Raw genomic sequence first — 17,048 nt, 5'->3', positions numbered from 1 at the left:
ATTTGGTTAAAATTTTTAAACTAATTTTAATTCCAACCTGTTCTAATTATATACACTCTATCTATTGTTATATAATTGTAACCTTTTTCTTTTGTTTTGGCTTGTGGCTGTAACATTAAAGAACTTAAACTTGATGGTGGTTGGGGACTTCAATGTTCAGTCTTCACTTTATTATTAATTACTACTACTACTACTACTACTACGGGACCACTTTGTCAGCAGCAACTCAGGAGTTCATAGCTGCCATAACAACTATGGGCCTGTCCCAAGTGATCTCGGGACTGACGCATATAGCTGGTTACATGCTTTAATTTCCTGCTCTGGTCAGGGTGGTGTCCTGTGGGTGGAGACACCTGTGGTTTTCCTATTGTCATGAATGGACCACCACCTGGTTAAAGTTGGACTGACAAGCACAACCCACCTCTGCAGGGGTGAAGGACCTTTTAGGATGGTCCACCCAAGAATGATCCAATAGGATCCCAAGTAGCCTTGGAAGGTTTTAAGGTTGGTTCCACCAGGATCCTGTTGACACCCTGGTTCAGACTTGGAATAATGAATTAACTAGGGCAGTAGACATGATTGCTCCTGACCTACTTCTAAATTAGCCCCTTGGAATACAGAAGAACTATGGGGGCAAGGCAGGCAATTAGAGCACAGATGGAGAAAGACTTGACTAGAATCTGACATATTATAGCACAGAACAAATGAAGATCTATGCTCAGGTAATTAGTGCAGCAAAGAAGCAGTTCCTTTCTGCGTGCATTGCATCTGCAAGCTCACGTCCAGCAGAGTTGTCCAGGGTTGTGAGGGGAATAGTATGTGCCCCTCCTCCCTTGATTCAGAATTGAGAGCCAGAATTTAGAGCCATCAGTGACATGCTGTGACACCTTTAATTAGTTTTTGTGTGGATAAAATCTCTTGGATTCAAGCCACACTATATTCCATGGCTATTGCAGAGTCTATTATGGAGGTGTCCAGCAATTCCTTGTGTATGATTAGCTTGGATCAGTTTCAGATTGTGACTCCCGAGGACATGGACAAGCTGCTTGGAGAATTTTGCCTTACCACCTGTTCTTTTGACCCTTGCCCTACATGGCTTATACAACCTAGCAGGGAAGTTATTGGAGGGGGTCTTGTTAGTTTCATCATTGCCTCTCTGAGGAAAGGCAGGATGAAAGGCGGCATCTGGTGGGCCACTGTGCGAAACAGGATGCTGGACTAGATGGGCCTTGGGCCTGATCCAGCAGGGCTGTTCTTATGTTCTTAATCCTTGTATCAAAGTGGCAATTGAAGAAACCTGCATTGGATTCCTCAGAGCTAGGCAATTATAGACCTTCCATGGTTGGGCAATGTGATTGACTTCTTCAGTCTTGGAAGAAGCAAACTATCTGGACCCATTTCAAACTGGCTTTTGTGCAGGCTATGGGATGGAGACTACTTTGGCCTGACTGATGAATGATCTCCAATTAGAAATAGACAGGGGCAGTGTGACCCTATTGGTCTTCTTGGATCTCTTGGCAGCTTTCGATACCATCGACCATGGTATCCTTCTGGACCGCCTGAGGGGGTAGGAAGCACTGCTTTGCAGTGGTTCCACTCCTACCTCTCAGGTCGATTCCAGATGGCATCACTTGGAGGTTGCTGCTCTTCAAAGCGAGAGTTATTGTATGGAGTCCCACAGGGCTCCTTTTCTGTCTCCAGTGCTTTTAAACATCGACTTGAAATCGCTGGGAGAGATCATCAGGAGATTTGTGCAGGGTGCTATTCATATGATGACTGTAAGAGATTTTTGACACCCCAAAATCCCTGCAACCAGGAATAAATGGGGACCTCAAAAATCCTCACACTAACAGAGACCGTGGGTTCTTTTTGATGGTCCTGGCTGTCAAGAATCCCAAGACTCAGGAAGACACGAGGAGAATGAAGAGATTATATTTAATCAAAACACATTTATTTTCTTACCAAAATTCAGATGAATCACAGCATACAGCATGCAGCAAAATTACTTCTCTCACACAAAGCAGTCACAAAACTAACAGCCTTGAGACACTGACAGGACAGCCAGACCCTTGCAGTCACAATATACTATACCCCAAGGGAGCCTCGACTTGTTCCTCTTTTTGCTAGATGCTAGGTGCCATCAAACTGATTGATCAGATCAACTTCCTCCTTTCCTCCTCCTGTGTGCTGTGCCTGAGCCACCCTCCCTGAGGGAGAGAGCCCTCTTGCTTGGATCCCAATAGGGGATTTTTGTACCATTCTACGATTCACCCACACATTGAGTTCCGTAATTCTTTGATGATAATTGGTCAAAAAGGGGTCTTGACCAGTTGGCCTATAATTCAATTTGCTGATACCCTTGGCATTTAACATCATTGGTCAAAGGTGGCCTGTGCGTAAGGGAACCGAAAGGTACAGAGTCTGGGCAGCACCAATTTTTCCAAGCGTGACATTTGTGGTTAGCATACTCTTACTTTTTAGACTATGCTTTTCAAGTGAAAAATGAGGAAGTTTGCCTGAGTTGACAGGCTGGGTCTCTAAGATTAGATGAGAGAGAAGGTGGGGGCTTTCTTGAACAGTGAGCGGAAAATTACTCACTTTGCACTCTGTATAAGCTCTGGAGGTGTGTGCTCAACTGCAAAAGGATATCTAATTTGAACGTAATGTGGGAGAACGGGACTCCATCGAGGAGGGAGTATGTATATGGAATCGTGAAGAGAATATCTAATTTTGAGCACAATGCGGAGGATCTGGAACTTTACCTATATGACAGCATTGCTCATGGGTTCATGCTAAGATCAAGGCCTAAACTGTATCAAGCAAACAGACTCATGTCAAGCACTTATCTAATACAATATGGCTAACCTGTTTCCCCGAAAGTAAGACCTACCCCGAAAGTAAGACCTAGCAGTAATTTCTGATGTACCGCTAATTGCCCTAGTGCATTTTGGGGGCTAAAATTAATATAAGACACTGTCTTATTTTGGGGGAAACACGGTATCTATGCACTTATTCAATATAAAAATGATGTCAATTGGATCTTACAGATGACACCCAGATCTATTTCTCCATATCAACTTCTTCAGGAGTTGATATGGAGCACTCCATAGATGCTTGCTTCAAATCAGTAATGGGATGGATGAGGGAGAACAAACTGAAATTGAATGCAGACAAGATGGAGGAACTTGTTGGGGGAGGCTGGAACTTAGGAAGTGGTTTAGATCTGCCCGTTCTGGATGGGGTTACACTCCCCCTGAAAGATCAGATGCATAGCTTGGGAGTACTTCTAGACCTAAATCTCTCCCTGATATCTCAGGTTAAGGCAATGGCCAGGAGTGCTTTTTATCAGCTTCGGCGATATACCAGCTCTGTCCATTTCTCAAGACAAACAACCTTAAAACAGTGGTGCATATGCTGGTAACATACAGGTTTGACTATTGCAATGTGCTTTATGTTGGGCTGCCTTTGTACATAGTTCAGAAACCCCAACTCGTGCAGAATGCGGCAGCCAGGTTAGTCTCCAGGGCCACCTGTAGAGACCACATTACTCCTATTTTAAAAGAACTACACATGCTGCCAATTAGTTTCCAGGCAAAATAAAGCCCTGAATGGCTTGAGCCTAGGGTATTTAAGAGAGCTTCTTCTGCTTCATGGGCCCTGCCACCTATTAAGATCATCGGGGGAGGTCTGGTTGCATTTGCCACTGGCTCGCTTGGTGGTAACTGGGCCTTCTCTAGAGTTTCCCCAAGGCTCTGGAACATACTCCCAAATCAAATCAGAATCTCTCTATCTCTGGTTATTTTTAAACAACTTTTGAAAACACACCTATTTTATCAGGCTTTTAGTTTATGAAGTTTTAAAGTTTTATTTATGGTAAATAAATAACAGATTTTATTTTAATCTTTTTATATGATGTTTAGGTTTTGGTTGTTGTTCGATTAGATTGTAAAGCACCCTGAGAGTTTATATAGGGCAATATAAATGTGGCAAACAAGTAAATAATAAATAATGGGCTCTGATCCATGAAAGTGTATGCCATAATAAATATGCTAGTCTTTATGGTACCTCAAGCCTCTTTGTTGTCCTTGCTGCAGCAGACTAAAATAGTCTTCCTGTCTGGAAAACAAAAGCAATTGATCTCAGAAGGAGTACTTCTATACTAGCATGAAAGGAAAGAGGAAGGGTTTGGCATTAGCTATGATTACAAGAACATCTTAACCAAATATGATCACAGATGCCTCTTAAGCAAATATAAATTCTGCAACATAGTAATCAAACTGTTGTGGAAAGAAAAATTGCATTGTGTGACCTTGTATAACTTAAACAAATTATTTATATAGATTTGCTTATTATGCACAATATATTCTGTTTCTGTTTGCAAAACTACAGGTATAATGCTCATGAGCCAAGCCCATAAATTTTGGCCATTGGTTCCATCTCAGGGGATGAATGCCGATAGTGATTTTGAGCAATGTCTACCCCCCTAGAGATGGAAAATAGGTAATTGTGTTGTTGAATGTACAGGAGAATGTTGTTAATCATGGGTCCAACCAGGCCTGTAACCAGCCTCAAAAAGCGGGGGGGGGGGCACTGCAGAAGCCAGGAGAGGCAGGTTATAAAATCTTCAGTGAAAACAATCAGTGAGGCTGTGGAGGAAAGAGAATTTTTTGATGTGGCAGGTACACACCATGCCACCAGCTGGCTATGGGCCTGGGTCCAGCACTCGCAGTTCTGTGTATCTGTGGCCGGGTAATTAGCACCCGACCTTGGTATACGCAAAAGAGGAGGGGGAGTTAAACCTGCATATCCTCAGAGGTAATTTCTGGCCACCATTTTGTGTTTGGAAGCCATTTGCTGGATCATTTAGTTGAAAAAAATGGGGCAAAAATTGTACTTTTTGGCCCCCTAGATGCTCTGGACCACTCTGCAGCATAGTAGGGCACTTCTGGGGGGTAATTTGGGAGGAAAACAGGGGGGCACAATTTTTGCCCATTTTCAGCAGTCTGGGAACCTACCCTCCGATTCCCATAGACCAAATACTCCACTATTTGTGGATTCGCTGTCCGCGGGGGCTTCCATGGAATGGAACCCTCACAAATAACAGGGTTCTCCTGGGCAGCTTTCTCTGTGTTATTACCTGATCTTTATCTCTATTGCCAAGCCATTAGAGTAAAATTGCAGTCATTTTTGGACAGAGGAAAGAATTAGGGTTTTAGGGTTGCCAACATTCCATTGCCTGAATATGGGACAGGAAGCGGGAAGCGGAGGGTATGCAAAAGTAATCAGTAACCACCTCCTGTTACACCTGCAGTAGCTGCTCAGGACTGCCATCTGCCGCTATCTACTGCTGCCTGCTTGACTTTCATCGGTCCTCATTGCCTCCTCTCTCCTCCTCCCACTCTGCATCCTCCCTCCTCCTGCCTTTCTCCTCCTCCAGCCACTGCTTCCTCCCTCCTCCTGTCACCACAAGTGAGCGGGTGGATGTAATGTTTCCTCTCTTGGGTGAGTGAGAGAGAATGCATCCAATCCTCTCACTCAGAGGCACTCTTACCCTTGGACTTTTGGGCCAAAGTCCAGGGTCTCCACACTCTGTGGGGGCCCCCAAATCCTTTTTCGTCTGTTCCAGATGGTGTGGTTGCCATGCTGCCAGCCCATGCTGTGCCAGATGGCCAAGTGTGACCTCTGCTTTAGAGACAGAAGGGAGAGTGGGGAAAGGAATATATTGTTGTGTGTTGAAATGTTTCTGCTAATGTATATTTGCATCAGATTATGCATATTTGCATCAATGATTTATATTCTTACATTCTTGTGAGTTCAGGCTGCTGTTTGTGCCCTAAAGAGCCCACGTGTTAAAAATACTATGTGTGTCACGGTGTGTGTGTGTGTGTGGGGGGGTGATGCTTAACTTGGGGCGGGATGGCTCCAAAGGCCTTTAGGTCCAGGCTCCAAAATTACCTAGGTGTACCTCTGCTCTCACTTGTTGCTCCAAGAGCCTTCTGGGAACCCAAAAGGCTCATGGAGTAGCAAGTGAGGGGATGGGATGTTCCCTCTCTTACTCACCCAAGAGAGGAAACATTGCATCCTCCCACTCACATATTTTGGTTCCGGCCGCGGTGAGAGGAGGAGGAGGAAGGAGGTGGCAGTGGTGAGAGGAGGAGAAGGAAAGTGGCTGTAGCAAGGCAGGGGGTGGTGTGGAAGGGCTAATGCTGACCCCTACATACAAGCAGCAGGAGGTGATGGGATGAACACTTGACATATAATACAGCTAATATAATTATTTAATTAAAAGTGATTGTCCATGTTGTAGTTCTATAGCCTACGTGTATAACCAAATGAAGTATTGATGTTGATAAGGGGGATTGCTCCCACTTCAAGGATTGTTAGCAAACCTAACAGAATGATTTACTTCTGATGATAGCCTAACTGACTGAAAGAATGTATGAGTAAGCAATATACCAGCCCCCCCAAAACATGGTAAAATGTTGGGAGAGAAATGCAGATGATCCCAAAGGACCAGAGAAAACTGGATAAAATGCTGAACACAGCAGGAAAGGAGTTGCTTGGAAAACAAGGATTAAGGTCGATCCTAGGATCAGATGGATGTAAACATGGAACAGCAAACAAGCTGCAAAGGCAGGCAACCCTTTTTAAAGTCAGGCATCAACACAGGTTTTCTCTGAGAAGCACCGAACATCGTGGGGCCCCAGCTTCTCCCAACACCCCATTAAAGACTGATCACCTTTAAGTGGAGCTGGTAAGTATGCATGTGTGAGTGAATGAACTATAGTTTAGCTGATATTTAGGGTGTAACAATAAACTGATGAACTAAATCCAGCTGGTGTCTGGGATCTGTTTTCTTTTTGGGACTTGTATTAGCCTATCTGAAGCAATACTCCTAATTAAAGGTGACCCCCTTAATAATTGGTCACACACGGGCCACTAAGGGGCTTGCTATACCATTGTTCACCAGGTTTACATAGCCCTGCTGGATCAGGCCCATCTAGTCCAGCATCTTGTTTCACACAGTGGCCCACCAAATGCCACTGGAAGCCTACAGGCAGAAATTGAGGGCATGTCCTCTCTCCTGTTGTTACTCCCCTGCAACTGGTACTCAGAGGCATCCTGCCTTTGAGGCTGGAGGTGGCCTATAGCCCTCAGACTAGTATCCGTTGATAGACCTCTCCTCCATGAAGTTCTCCAAACCCCTCTTAAAGCCATCCAGGTCAGGGGCATCGCAAGGTTGGAGTGGGCCCAGAGACGAGACTTTAAAATGGGCCCTCAGCCCCTCAAAGTCCAGGGCCTCCACACACCCCAGGCCCCCAAGGATTTAAGTCTGATATTTCAAAATAAGTATGCTGCCAGGAAATACTTTTCACTGAATACACACACGCACACTTCACACTATATAGTGATATACATTGAGTACTATATATTTGTGCTACTTTTAATGCCTAGAACACACTAGAAACACTAATTATTAAAATGGCCCCTTTGCTGCAGATTAGCAAAGGAGACTTTAAACCATTCAATGTGAGCCTATGTATGTTTTCTCAGAATTCTGAACAAATTTATTTATTTATTATTAAGTAAAGTATGATTCCAGGAGGTTTTTCACACGAGGCTTTTAAAGCCCTTTAACACACATCTACTCTGGAATGGAGGTGCTGCATTCACATGTTGGCCAGATTTACCCTGAAGTCCCTGCAAGTTATTGGAGAGCAGTTCACACACAAGAAAAATAAAATAAAATAAAATAAAAGCACAACACATGCTTCACAGTTCTCACTCAGACCTTCTGGGTTGCAAAACAACTTGAACATAAGTGAATTTATAAATGAATGAATGAATGAATAAAATAAATATAATATTGTTTGTTCCAGAAGTTTTTATAATTTTCTGCCATGAAACAAGCCACTTATAGGACTTTTTAGATAGTTTTTTTTAAGCCAGCAAATTTCCCAAGCTGTTTTAAATTAAATATTCAGAGACTTCTCAGTCTCCCCGCCCCCCCATCAAAGCCTTATGGCAAGCAGATCCCTATGGGGGGGGCACAAAAAGGAGTTCACATTCTACCTGGCAAATTCTGGGCTGGCTGGGCTGGGCGGCAGAGGGTCTGCTGCAGAGAACTGTAGGGGCCACTCTGCCTGTCTGCCTCCTTCCTTGCTTATTTGGGCAGGCCTACTCCAGTTCAGGCTTCACTAAGGCCTACATGGAGGCCTCCCTGGAAACTCCGCCGATCAGCTGAGAGGCGGAGAGAAGGAGCTCCTAGCAGCTTGTCTGCTGCTTCAATTGCTGGCCAGGAGAACAAGCAGGAGAGAGCGCAAACAGGGCAAGTGGCTGAGGGGCCTTGGGGCAGGGGGCAATGGGGAGTCATGTGAAGTGTCTCTGGGGGCCCCCTCCAGGCAGTGGGCCCCAGACAACTGTCTCCCCTTGCCTAATGGTAGTTCCGCCCATGATCCTGGTTGTTGGCTGTCACAACATCTTGTGGCAGAGAATTCCACAAGTTGATTATGTGTTGTGTGAAAACGTACCTGTTGGTACTTTTTAGTATGTTAGTACTTGTTGGTCCTAAATTTCCTGGCAATCAATTTCATGGGATGACCCCTGGTTCTAATGTTATGTAAGAGGGGAAAGGGTAACATTGTTAGAGTAACAATGAACAAATTGATGTATCTCTCCATGGAGTAATCAATTCTGCTGTATGCCAATGACATGGTTCTCCTGTCACTGACTCCAGTCGGCCTAAGGCGGGCACTTGCATCACTTAGCTCTTTTTGTGCAGAGGAGGCCATTGAGGTAAACTACCAGAAAACTAAAGTACTGGTATTTGCCAAACGCCCCAAGCCCCATGTATGGAAAATAAATGGCCAATTAACTGAACAAGTTAAAATATTTAAATACCTTGGCATAGTCTTCCATGCTTCGGGAGGCCGTCAGGCCCACCTGAACTATACCATACAGAAAGCCCAGCTTTTGGCCAACTTAATTAGATCTTTTTATTTCACGAAGGGCGCTGCATATATACCTGCTGCTATTAAACTCTTTGCAGCTAAAGTACACCCACAGCTTACTTATGGTGCACAATTGGGCCCTTTCTGCAATTTTTCACCTCTGGAGGCCATACAGACAAATTTTCTTAGATCCATCTTCCAGGTCGCAAATAGCGTCTCAAATGCCGCTATTAGACGGGAGGCAGGCCTCTATACTTTGGAATCGGTTTATTGGAAATGTATTTTCCTATTCTGGTTAAAATTGAAGTTCTCACAAGTGGGATTAGTCCCTCTTATTATGACCGACTCCTTTGATTCGAGATGGAAACGGTCGCTTAAAATAAAATCTCAACTTTATGGGATCCCACTTGAAGAACTTGTTAGGATGGACTCTATTACAGCTACGAAGGTTATTAAACAGCGAATAATTGACACTGACCTACAGGTTGAAGCCTCCAAAATATCTAGAGGTTTGTATATAGGTAACCAGCTCTACAATCTTAAGCCTGCTGATTACCTAAGTAACATAACTTTTCCTAAATTTAGGCGTGCCTTGACCCTTGCACGTCTTAATGTTCTTCCAACATCTGTGCTTAAGGGAAGGTTCAAGGGGATTCCTTATGTTTTGCGCCTCTGCCCTTGTGGCTCAGGTGCTATTGAGTCGACTGCACATTTTATTCTTTATTGTGACCTCTACAGGGATGCCCATTTAGATTTTATCTCACCCTTGTTGAAGCCTTTTCCTGGCCGCTCAGATGACTTTTATCTTGATTTATTACTGACTAAATTTGATAGTATGAGTACTAACTCTGTGGCCAAGTTTTGTTACGTTGCATGTAAGTTGCGTATTACTATTCTATGATGTCTTATTCTCTTTTTCCTTTTTGCTTGTGTTTGTTCTGGTCATTGATCGAAATAAAGCTTGCTGTTGGAGTAAACTTTGGAAGACATTCCTGTTAATTTTCATTTCCATTCCTCTGACATCAATAAGTCTGTATAGTAGCTTTGAGTTTTTACAACTTTAAAAAACTTTTAAAACACCATTGCAAATTTGCTGATGTAGACCTGATGGTCAGGTCAATAAAAGCAAGGTGACACATTGGAAGCTGAAAGTATTGCAATGCTATTACCCATGTTCCATCTCTACGGATGTAGACCTTGTCAAAAATCACAATGAGCATTTGTTCCCCTAGATGGCACTGACCACAACAGCTGGCTCATGTAATAGTGGGGTCAAAGAGGACCTTTTTTTGCGTGAGAACAGCTTCCTAACAATGTGAATACATTATCATTTAATTTAAGTCAATCATCAAAACATGTTGGTGAGCACTTTAGTATGTTCGCTTTTCAGAAGATACTCACAGTGGAATATAAACCACATCTCTGGCATCTATACAAATAAATACTTCAAGGAATAAACTACAGTAATCGCATTGTTCCTGCCATTAGTAAAATATCCTGCCAGTTAAAAAAAGAAAAGAAAGAACACAGCTATTCAGAGATAAAGAGCTTTTAGTCATGCTCAATATAATAATTATGATCTTGATTCGATGAGGTCTTCACTATGTAATATTAGAATTTACAATCCGATTCAAGAGATGTTGTTTCTTCTTTCTATTTTTGCAGCCATTTACATGAATCATGTTGTAGAATACTAATTAAAGTTGCATTGCCAATTGCAGCGCTTCATCACTACTTTAGAGTACGTGATCTGACAATTATAATATCAATTTAAAAAAATACTTTGGGTAGTGTAGTGGTTAGAGTGCTGGACTAGGACCAGGGAAACCCGAGTTCAAATCCCTGTTCAGCCATGATACTTGCTGGGTGACTCTGGGCCAGTCACTTCTCTCTCAGCCTAACCTACTTCACAGGGTTGTTGTGAGGAGAAACGTAAGTATGTAGTACACTGCTCTGGGCTCCTTGGAGGAAGAGTGGGATATAAAATATATAAAATAAAATAAAAATATTCTGCCCTAATAACCTTGTAAGAGCCAATTCTAACCTCAGAAGGAAACTAAAAACACAGAGAAAAGGAGACATTTGTTGACCCAAGATGCTAAAAACACGAGCTCTTTAATTCCACAGAACTCTTCCTTAGATACATGTGTCAAAACAAAAATATTTAAAAACTGATGATGTAACATTGCAGTTATTGCTAACTTGATGAATGCAAAAGCATATTTCAAGTGTGATAATGGTGCCTGTACATGACCACAAGAAGAGAGCTAATACCATAGCTAATACTAAATAGTTAATGCCAGGGCTAGATTTGGCCTGTTTGCTGGACTTATGCGAACTGGAACCACTGTGTTACAAGCTGCTCTCCTGTGGTAAAGTTTATACTGGTATTCATAACTGGAGAATACCATCTTTCACCACTAGGTGACAAATATTTCCTCATGGACTGTAACATTTGTCCAAAACATGCCCCCTTCACCAACTGAGCAGAATATTTAGCTCAGTTAACATTTGGTCCGGCAACACTTGCAGCACTAATAAGAGGATCCTCAGCAGCCACTGTGCACAGGAAATCACATTTATTTATTTATTTATTTATACATTTATATCCCACTCTTCCTCCAAGGAGTATCTCTTTCACAACAACCCTGTGAAGTAGGTTAGGCTGAGAGAGAAGTGACTGGCCCAGAGTCACCCAGCTAGTTTCATGGCTGAATGGGGATTTGAACTCGGGTCTCCCCAGTCCTAGTCCAGCACTCTAACCACTACATCACACTGGCACCACACATTCATCTTCACTGGCTTGGAGGATACTCCAAGACTACTTCAGAGAATTAGGGCAATGAAACCTTTCAGAACCTATCGCATCTCACTTACATAGGAGAACAGCAGATGGGATTACTCCAGTTTAAATCATCTGTGGGTCTTCCAGCGCAGTGTGTGTCCCCGTAATTTATAGTGTCACTAGCTGCAACACCATGAAGGGAAAACCTGGGCTACAGTGTTTGGGCGTGTACCTCGGGACGTGCGCCTCAGGCTCGTTTTGAACAGATTGGAATGAATGTGCTACCATGACACGGGAAGGAGAATGCAGACGAGAGGCGTGGCATGCACGAAAGCTAGTTATATGCAAAGCTTCCCTACTCTGGGCTCATGGCTGCCTCTCGCTGGGTCTGGGTGGCGGGAGCGACAGTTTAACCGACACAAGCTCGCGCGACAAAGAACGTTGCCTTCTCAGAGGCGCGCGCGCGCCCCGCCCGCATATCTTGTACCGTCCATATCGCCGCCGCCTTGCTGGAGAGGAGGAGGATGAGAGGCGTGAATTCAGAGCTGCTCGTGTAGTCGGAGCTTTGCAGGGCACGGCTCGGTGGAGCCCAAGTGTTCCTGTCACACGCCTGCGCAGTAGGCAGGGCGAGTCTGAGTACAACACGCCGAGGCAGCGGCGGGTGGCCAGCCGCCACCCTATTTGGCGCGGCAGCAGAGAGAAGGGGCTGGGGGCTCTTCCCCACTGCGCACTGACATCTTGGACCGCCGCCAGGCAAGGGGAGGCTCGACGCAGGGGGAGCCAGCGAGCCGCTCCTGAGGATGGTGTTCGAGTCGGTGGTCGTGGACGTTCTGAACCGCTTCCTGGGCGATTATGTGGTGAACCTGGACAGTTCTCAGCTGTCGCTCGGCATCTGGGGAGGTAACGAGAGACCAGACCGGCCCGGTCCCGCGTAGCTACTCCGCCTCGCCCTTGTCTGATCCCTGGTGGCAGGCAGGCAGCCCCTCGCTTCAGGAGGTGGCTGCCCGACTCCTCCCCATTCGGGTGTCCCTGTCACACTGCCCTTCCGTGTGGATGCATTCGCGTGTGTATGTGTGCGCGCACGAGGCAGGGAGGGAAAGTCGGTGTGCGCGAGACAAGAAGCGGGAACGGTCTTTTTCGCTGTTTTAACAATGAGGCGGGGAGGACTCCCTGTCCGGGGCCCCTCCGCTCGAGCGCTCTTGCTGACTTGCTTGCGTGGTGTCCTCCCGGCTAAGCCAGGCCTTGTCACGTGGGCAGCGTTTTGCATATCTTGCCTTCTCACCTGCTTCAGCTTTGCTCCCTTTTGGAAGTCGTTTTAAAGGGATCACAGTGTAGGTGAAGCAGAAACATTGTATTGGCGGGCTTTGTTCGTGGCACTAGTAAAGCATGCCGTACTGAACTTTTATTTTTATGTGTGTCTCTTTCCCTAGCTGCCTTTAGGCAAAGTTCGGTGTGTGGAGACATAAAGTGCAAACTTCAGTGCTTTTGCTGTTGATGCCACACGTTGGTTCTTTCCTACGTAGCATATTCTGGCATTCATTTTGTGGGGAAGAAAGCGGGGGGGGGGGGAACTTGGGTCTAGATACACTCACATTCAAAACAGAATCCAAAAGGACCCAGATAGATATAATTATAAATTTGTATTATTAATAACAATTATTATTATTAAATAACCATTAAAACAGAAAATAACCCCTTCAAATACAATAATAAAATAAAAAATTAATACTAATATGACAAAAAGATATAGCATATTCACAAAGGATAAATATTTCAGAAATACAATAATAAACAAAACCTTAACACAAAACACACAAATGTTAATATTCAAACATAACCTCCTGATATATTTTTTCTATAAGGGCTAGTGCAATTAAATAAATAGAAGCCCTTCAAGTAAAAGCTGTTCGTTGCCAGCCACAGGATTTGATTATCATGATCCTGGAGTTTCTGCATCATCACGGTGCTTGATTGCCAGCTGTACTAGATTGTCAAGCGTGTTTTGGCTTATTCAGGCCTTCTTCAGTGGCATCAGTCCATTTAATCAAAATATTCCAATGGAAGAAACACCTATCAACAATTCTTCAGTTCCAAGAAGGACTCTCAGTTTGCTAAACTCTAAGGTATAGCTCAGCACAGTGTGCTTTCAGACCATGCCCTGTGCTTGGAAGATCTCACATCACTGTAAAAACTTTGCTCTGTTAATCCTTGGTTAGAGGCATTAAAAGTCTGAGTCCAGAGGCACTGTACCACCATTTGGCATTTTAGTACAACATATTTTAAATGTATATTTTAACATTCTTCCCCTCTTGCTCTCCAAAGTTTTAAGTAATGGAATATATTGAAATTGCTATATGTCTGTATCACAGTTCTGTTAGAAGTGCTGGTCGTTCTTTTATTTTTATTTTTTTGTCTCAGTGGGCAACATCCAGACTAAGTAATTGAAATTAATGGACCTTAAGTTAATCATGACTACCTTGTCTCATTGATTTCAGTGGGGCTAACTATTCTGGATGTTCCCCAGTGGTTGCCATGCTGGTCCATCACATGATAGAAACTGCATATGTAATCCAATGCTTAAAATTTGTGCCACTTGTAATTGATGGATTATACCATAAATGAGTGGCAGACTTTTGTTTTGGGGGGTCATTGCTTTTTGTCTTTTGGACTAAAATTGGTTATAGAAAGAAGCACTTGCTGTTGTTATTGTAGGTTCCAAAATGATTGAAGACCCTTCACAGAATAACATTTTTATTTCTAAATGTGTGGCTATGCTTCCTTTTAACTGTGCACTACATACAGCAGGCAGATAGCTCCCTACCACACGTATCATAGTGTACGTCTCATTTAATGAAAGACACGAGTGTTTCAAATGTTGCAGTTTTGCTAGGTGTGTGCTACATGGCTGCATTGATTTGTACCTTCTTAAAATGTAATGTATAAAACAGCCCACGCAAACAGGTTTTTCCTGTTGGCAATATATATGGTTTCTCTTTCTCTCTCTTTATATTTTCTTGCTTCCATGTCTCAGAATAATGTTATTGCATAACAAAAAATACAAAATTCTACACATTTAACCGGTTTAAGAGCATATACATCACTGCTGTGATTGCCTACATTTCATATGTAAACCTAAACCACCCAGAACCTTTGGATGGGGAGGTATAAAAATGTAATAAATAAATAAAATTGTTTACTTCTGAGACAGCTTGAAGTATCAGCCCACTGATCTAAAGTGTATAGCTTGTAAATCAGATGGATTTCCTTTGAAAGAACTTGAACATTATGTTTCCAAGTGTTTGTGTAAAAATATGCACACGTTTACATGAAAATAACTGCACTGAGATCTGAAAAATGTAATGGATAAAGAATGGATAAACTCTGAATGCTTTTCACATTTAACAAGCGGATATATGCACCCTACTCGGTATTGTGCTAGAATGGAATGGATAATATTTATCCCCTCAATTAATTGCTATCTACCGAGTTATTTAAGAGATTTTTTTTTTAAATGTGCTGGATACATTCTTTAAGTCTCAGTAGTTTTAACTATCACTCTGAAGGAGCATACTGTATTGAATGACCTGTTGTGTGTCTTCATGAAGTTATAACAGAAGCTGCACTGTAGTACTAATTCCAACTTCTGGGAGTGTTTCCAAGAGAAGTTAAACAGTGCCTGTATGCAGAGGTGCTCTTACCCCTGGACTTCGGGGCCGAAGTCAAGCGACTCCACATCCCCTGGAGCCCCCCAAATCCTCTTTAGTCTGCCCTGGGTAGTGTGGTTTGTGCCCTCAAGAACCTACATGTTAAAAAAAAAAAGATGCTTAACTTGTGGGGGACGATGGCGGGGGGGGGGGCGATGGTGGCTCCAAAGGCCTTTATGTCCAGGGTCCAAAATTACTAAACTGTACCTCTACCTTATGAAAAGTAGGCTGACATTTTTGTGATCAAAAATAGCAGGTTAGCCTGAGTGGAAATAGGAAAGTACTAGAGCAGGGCTGCACAACTTCAGCCCTCCTGCAGATGTTGGTCTACAATTCCCATCAACTTGGGACGGTTACCTGAGAGAGTGTCTTGCCCCAAATGTCCTGACTTGGACCTTAAGATCTTCTTTGGAGGCCCTGTTCTGAGTGCCCCTGCCAAATGAGGTGAGGCAGGTGGCTACTAGGGAGAGGGTGTTTTCGGTGGTTGCACCCTGTTTATGCAGTAGCCTCCCCAATACAGTTCACCTGGCTTCATCACTGTGTTCTTTTAGATGTCAGGTAAATGCCTTTTTATTCACTCATGCCTTTTAAATTTTGATTTTTAAATTTGATTTTTTAAAACTGACTTTAAAAAATTAGTTTTAAAATTGTATTTTTTTTTTTTGGTGTGCTGTGATTTCATGTGTTATGTGTGTTTACTTGATGTTTTAATGCTGTGTCGTGAGCTGCCCAGAAAACAATTTGTTATGGGGTGGCGGCTAATAAAGTTTTGATTATTATTTGCTATTATTATCATCTGAGGATGATAATGGTGGGAGCTGCAGTCCCACAACATCTGGAGGGATAAAGTTGTGCAACCTTGCACTAGAGGAAAGCTTTTACAACAAGTAAGTATGGTTTGTAGTTAGTGATATATCACAGTGACGGACATCCTCTGTGATCACATGGGCAGCGGGGGAGGAGTGAAAATTGCTCCCCGCCACATGTTCTGCAACACTTTGAGCTTCAAGTGTTTAAATGCTGGCAATAAAGTGTCTGTCTATTTTCAGTGGAACTTGTGTGAATATTTACTATGCTGTATATTGGCCATGCGAAGGATGGTTTTATTTGTTTAAGGAACTTGTACCCACCTCTCTGTGGCAGATGCAGCTCTACTACTTCCTGATTTGACTGCTCTGGATATCATAGTGCAATTAAGTTTAGAGGATTGTATCCAAATAAAATGAATCCTGGCTATGTCCCGCTGAAATGAATGCAATCCAAAGTAGTTGTGACTATCTTATCCCAACTGACTTCAGTGGTAGTTAGCCAGAACTCACTTTCAACAGGTACAACCAGATGTTTAAAAACACACACATGAAAAAATAACACCATTATCACCTGTATAAATATTATATGGGTTTAGTGTGAGTGCTTGATTATGTATATGGAAAGTCTGAATTCAGTGGTATCATACCACCATTAGTATTTTTGTTCAGGATATTTTAAACATTGCTCCCCCTCTTGCTCCGTGTTGTGTTAAACCATGGAATGAATAAGTTTACATGCATTTGTATCACTTTTGCATTGTGGGTTTTTTGGATTAACTCGGGTGCATCAACGGCAGCA

At 43.2% G+C, this 17,048-nt stretch overlaps 1 protein-coding gene and 1 long non-coding RNA gene across 6 annotated transcripts in view; one reads left to right on the top strand and one right to left on the bottom strand.

Annotated features, from left to right (window-relative positions):
* Positions 1 to 12,275, bottom strand: part of LOC128343294 (uncharacterized) — a 35,921-nt gene extending 23,646 nt beyond the window's left edge. Inside the window, exons 1-2 of the long non-coding RNA XR_008315443.1 lie at positions 11,829 to 12,275; positions 4,066 to 4,116 (exon numbers count right to left, since the gene is read on the bottom strand). This is a non-coding gene — a long non-coding RNA (uncharacterized LOC128343294). The remainder of the gene's footprint in view (positions 1 to 4,065; positions 4,117 to 11,828) is intronic.
* The window catches only part of VPS13A (vacuolar protein sorting 13 homolog A), a 354,074-nt gene continuing 349,172 nt past the window's right edge, over positions 12,147 to 17,048 (top strand). For 3 of the 5 annotated variants that reach the window (XM_053292133.1, XM_053292131.1, XM_053292134.1), the window contains exon 1: positions 12,148 to 12,636. In XM_053292133.1, the coding sequence (XP_053148108.1) occupies positions 12,537 to 12,636 (100 nt within the window). In that variant the 5' untranslated portion in view covers positions 12,148 to 12,536. Of the gene's footprint in view, positions 12,637 to 17,048 lie in introns of all 5 variants that reach the window. The other 2 variants (XM_053292130.1, XM_053292129.1) reach the window with 1 other exon arrangement.

This window comes from Hemicordylus capensis, chromosome 2 (assembly GCF_027244095.1).
Source record: "Hemicordylus capensis ecotype Gifberg chromosome 2, rHemCap1.1.pri, whole genome shotgun sequence".
Lineage (NCBI taxonomy): Eukaryota > Metazoa > Chordata > Lepidosauria > Squamata > Cordylidae > Hemicordylus > Hemicordylus capensis.
This window is presented reverse-complemented; position numbering and strand designations above follow the sequence as displayed.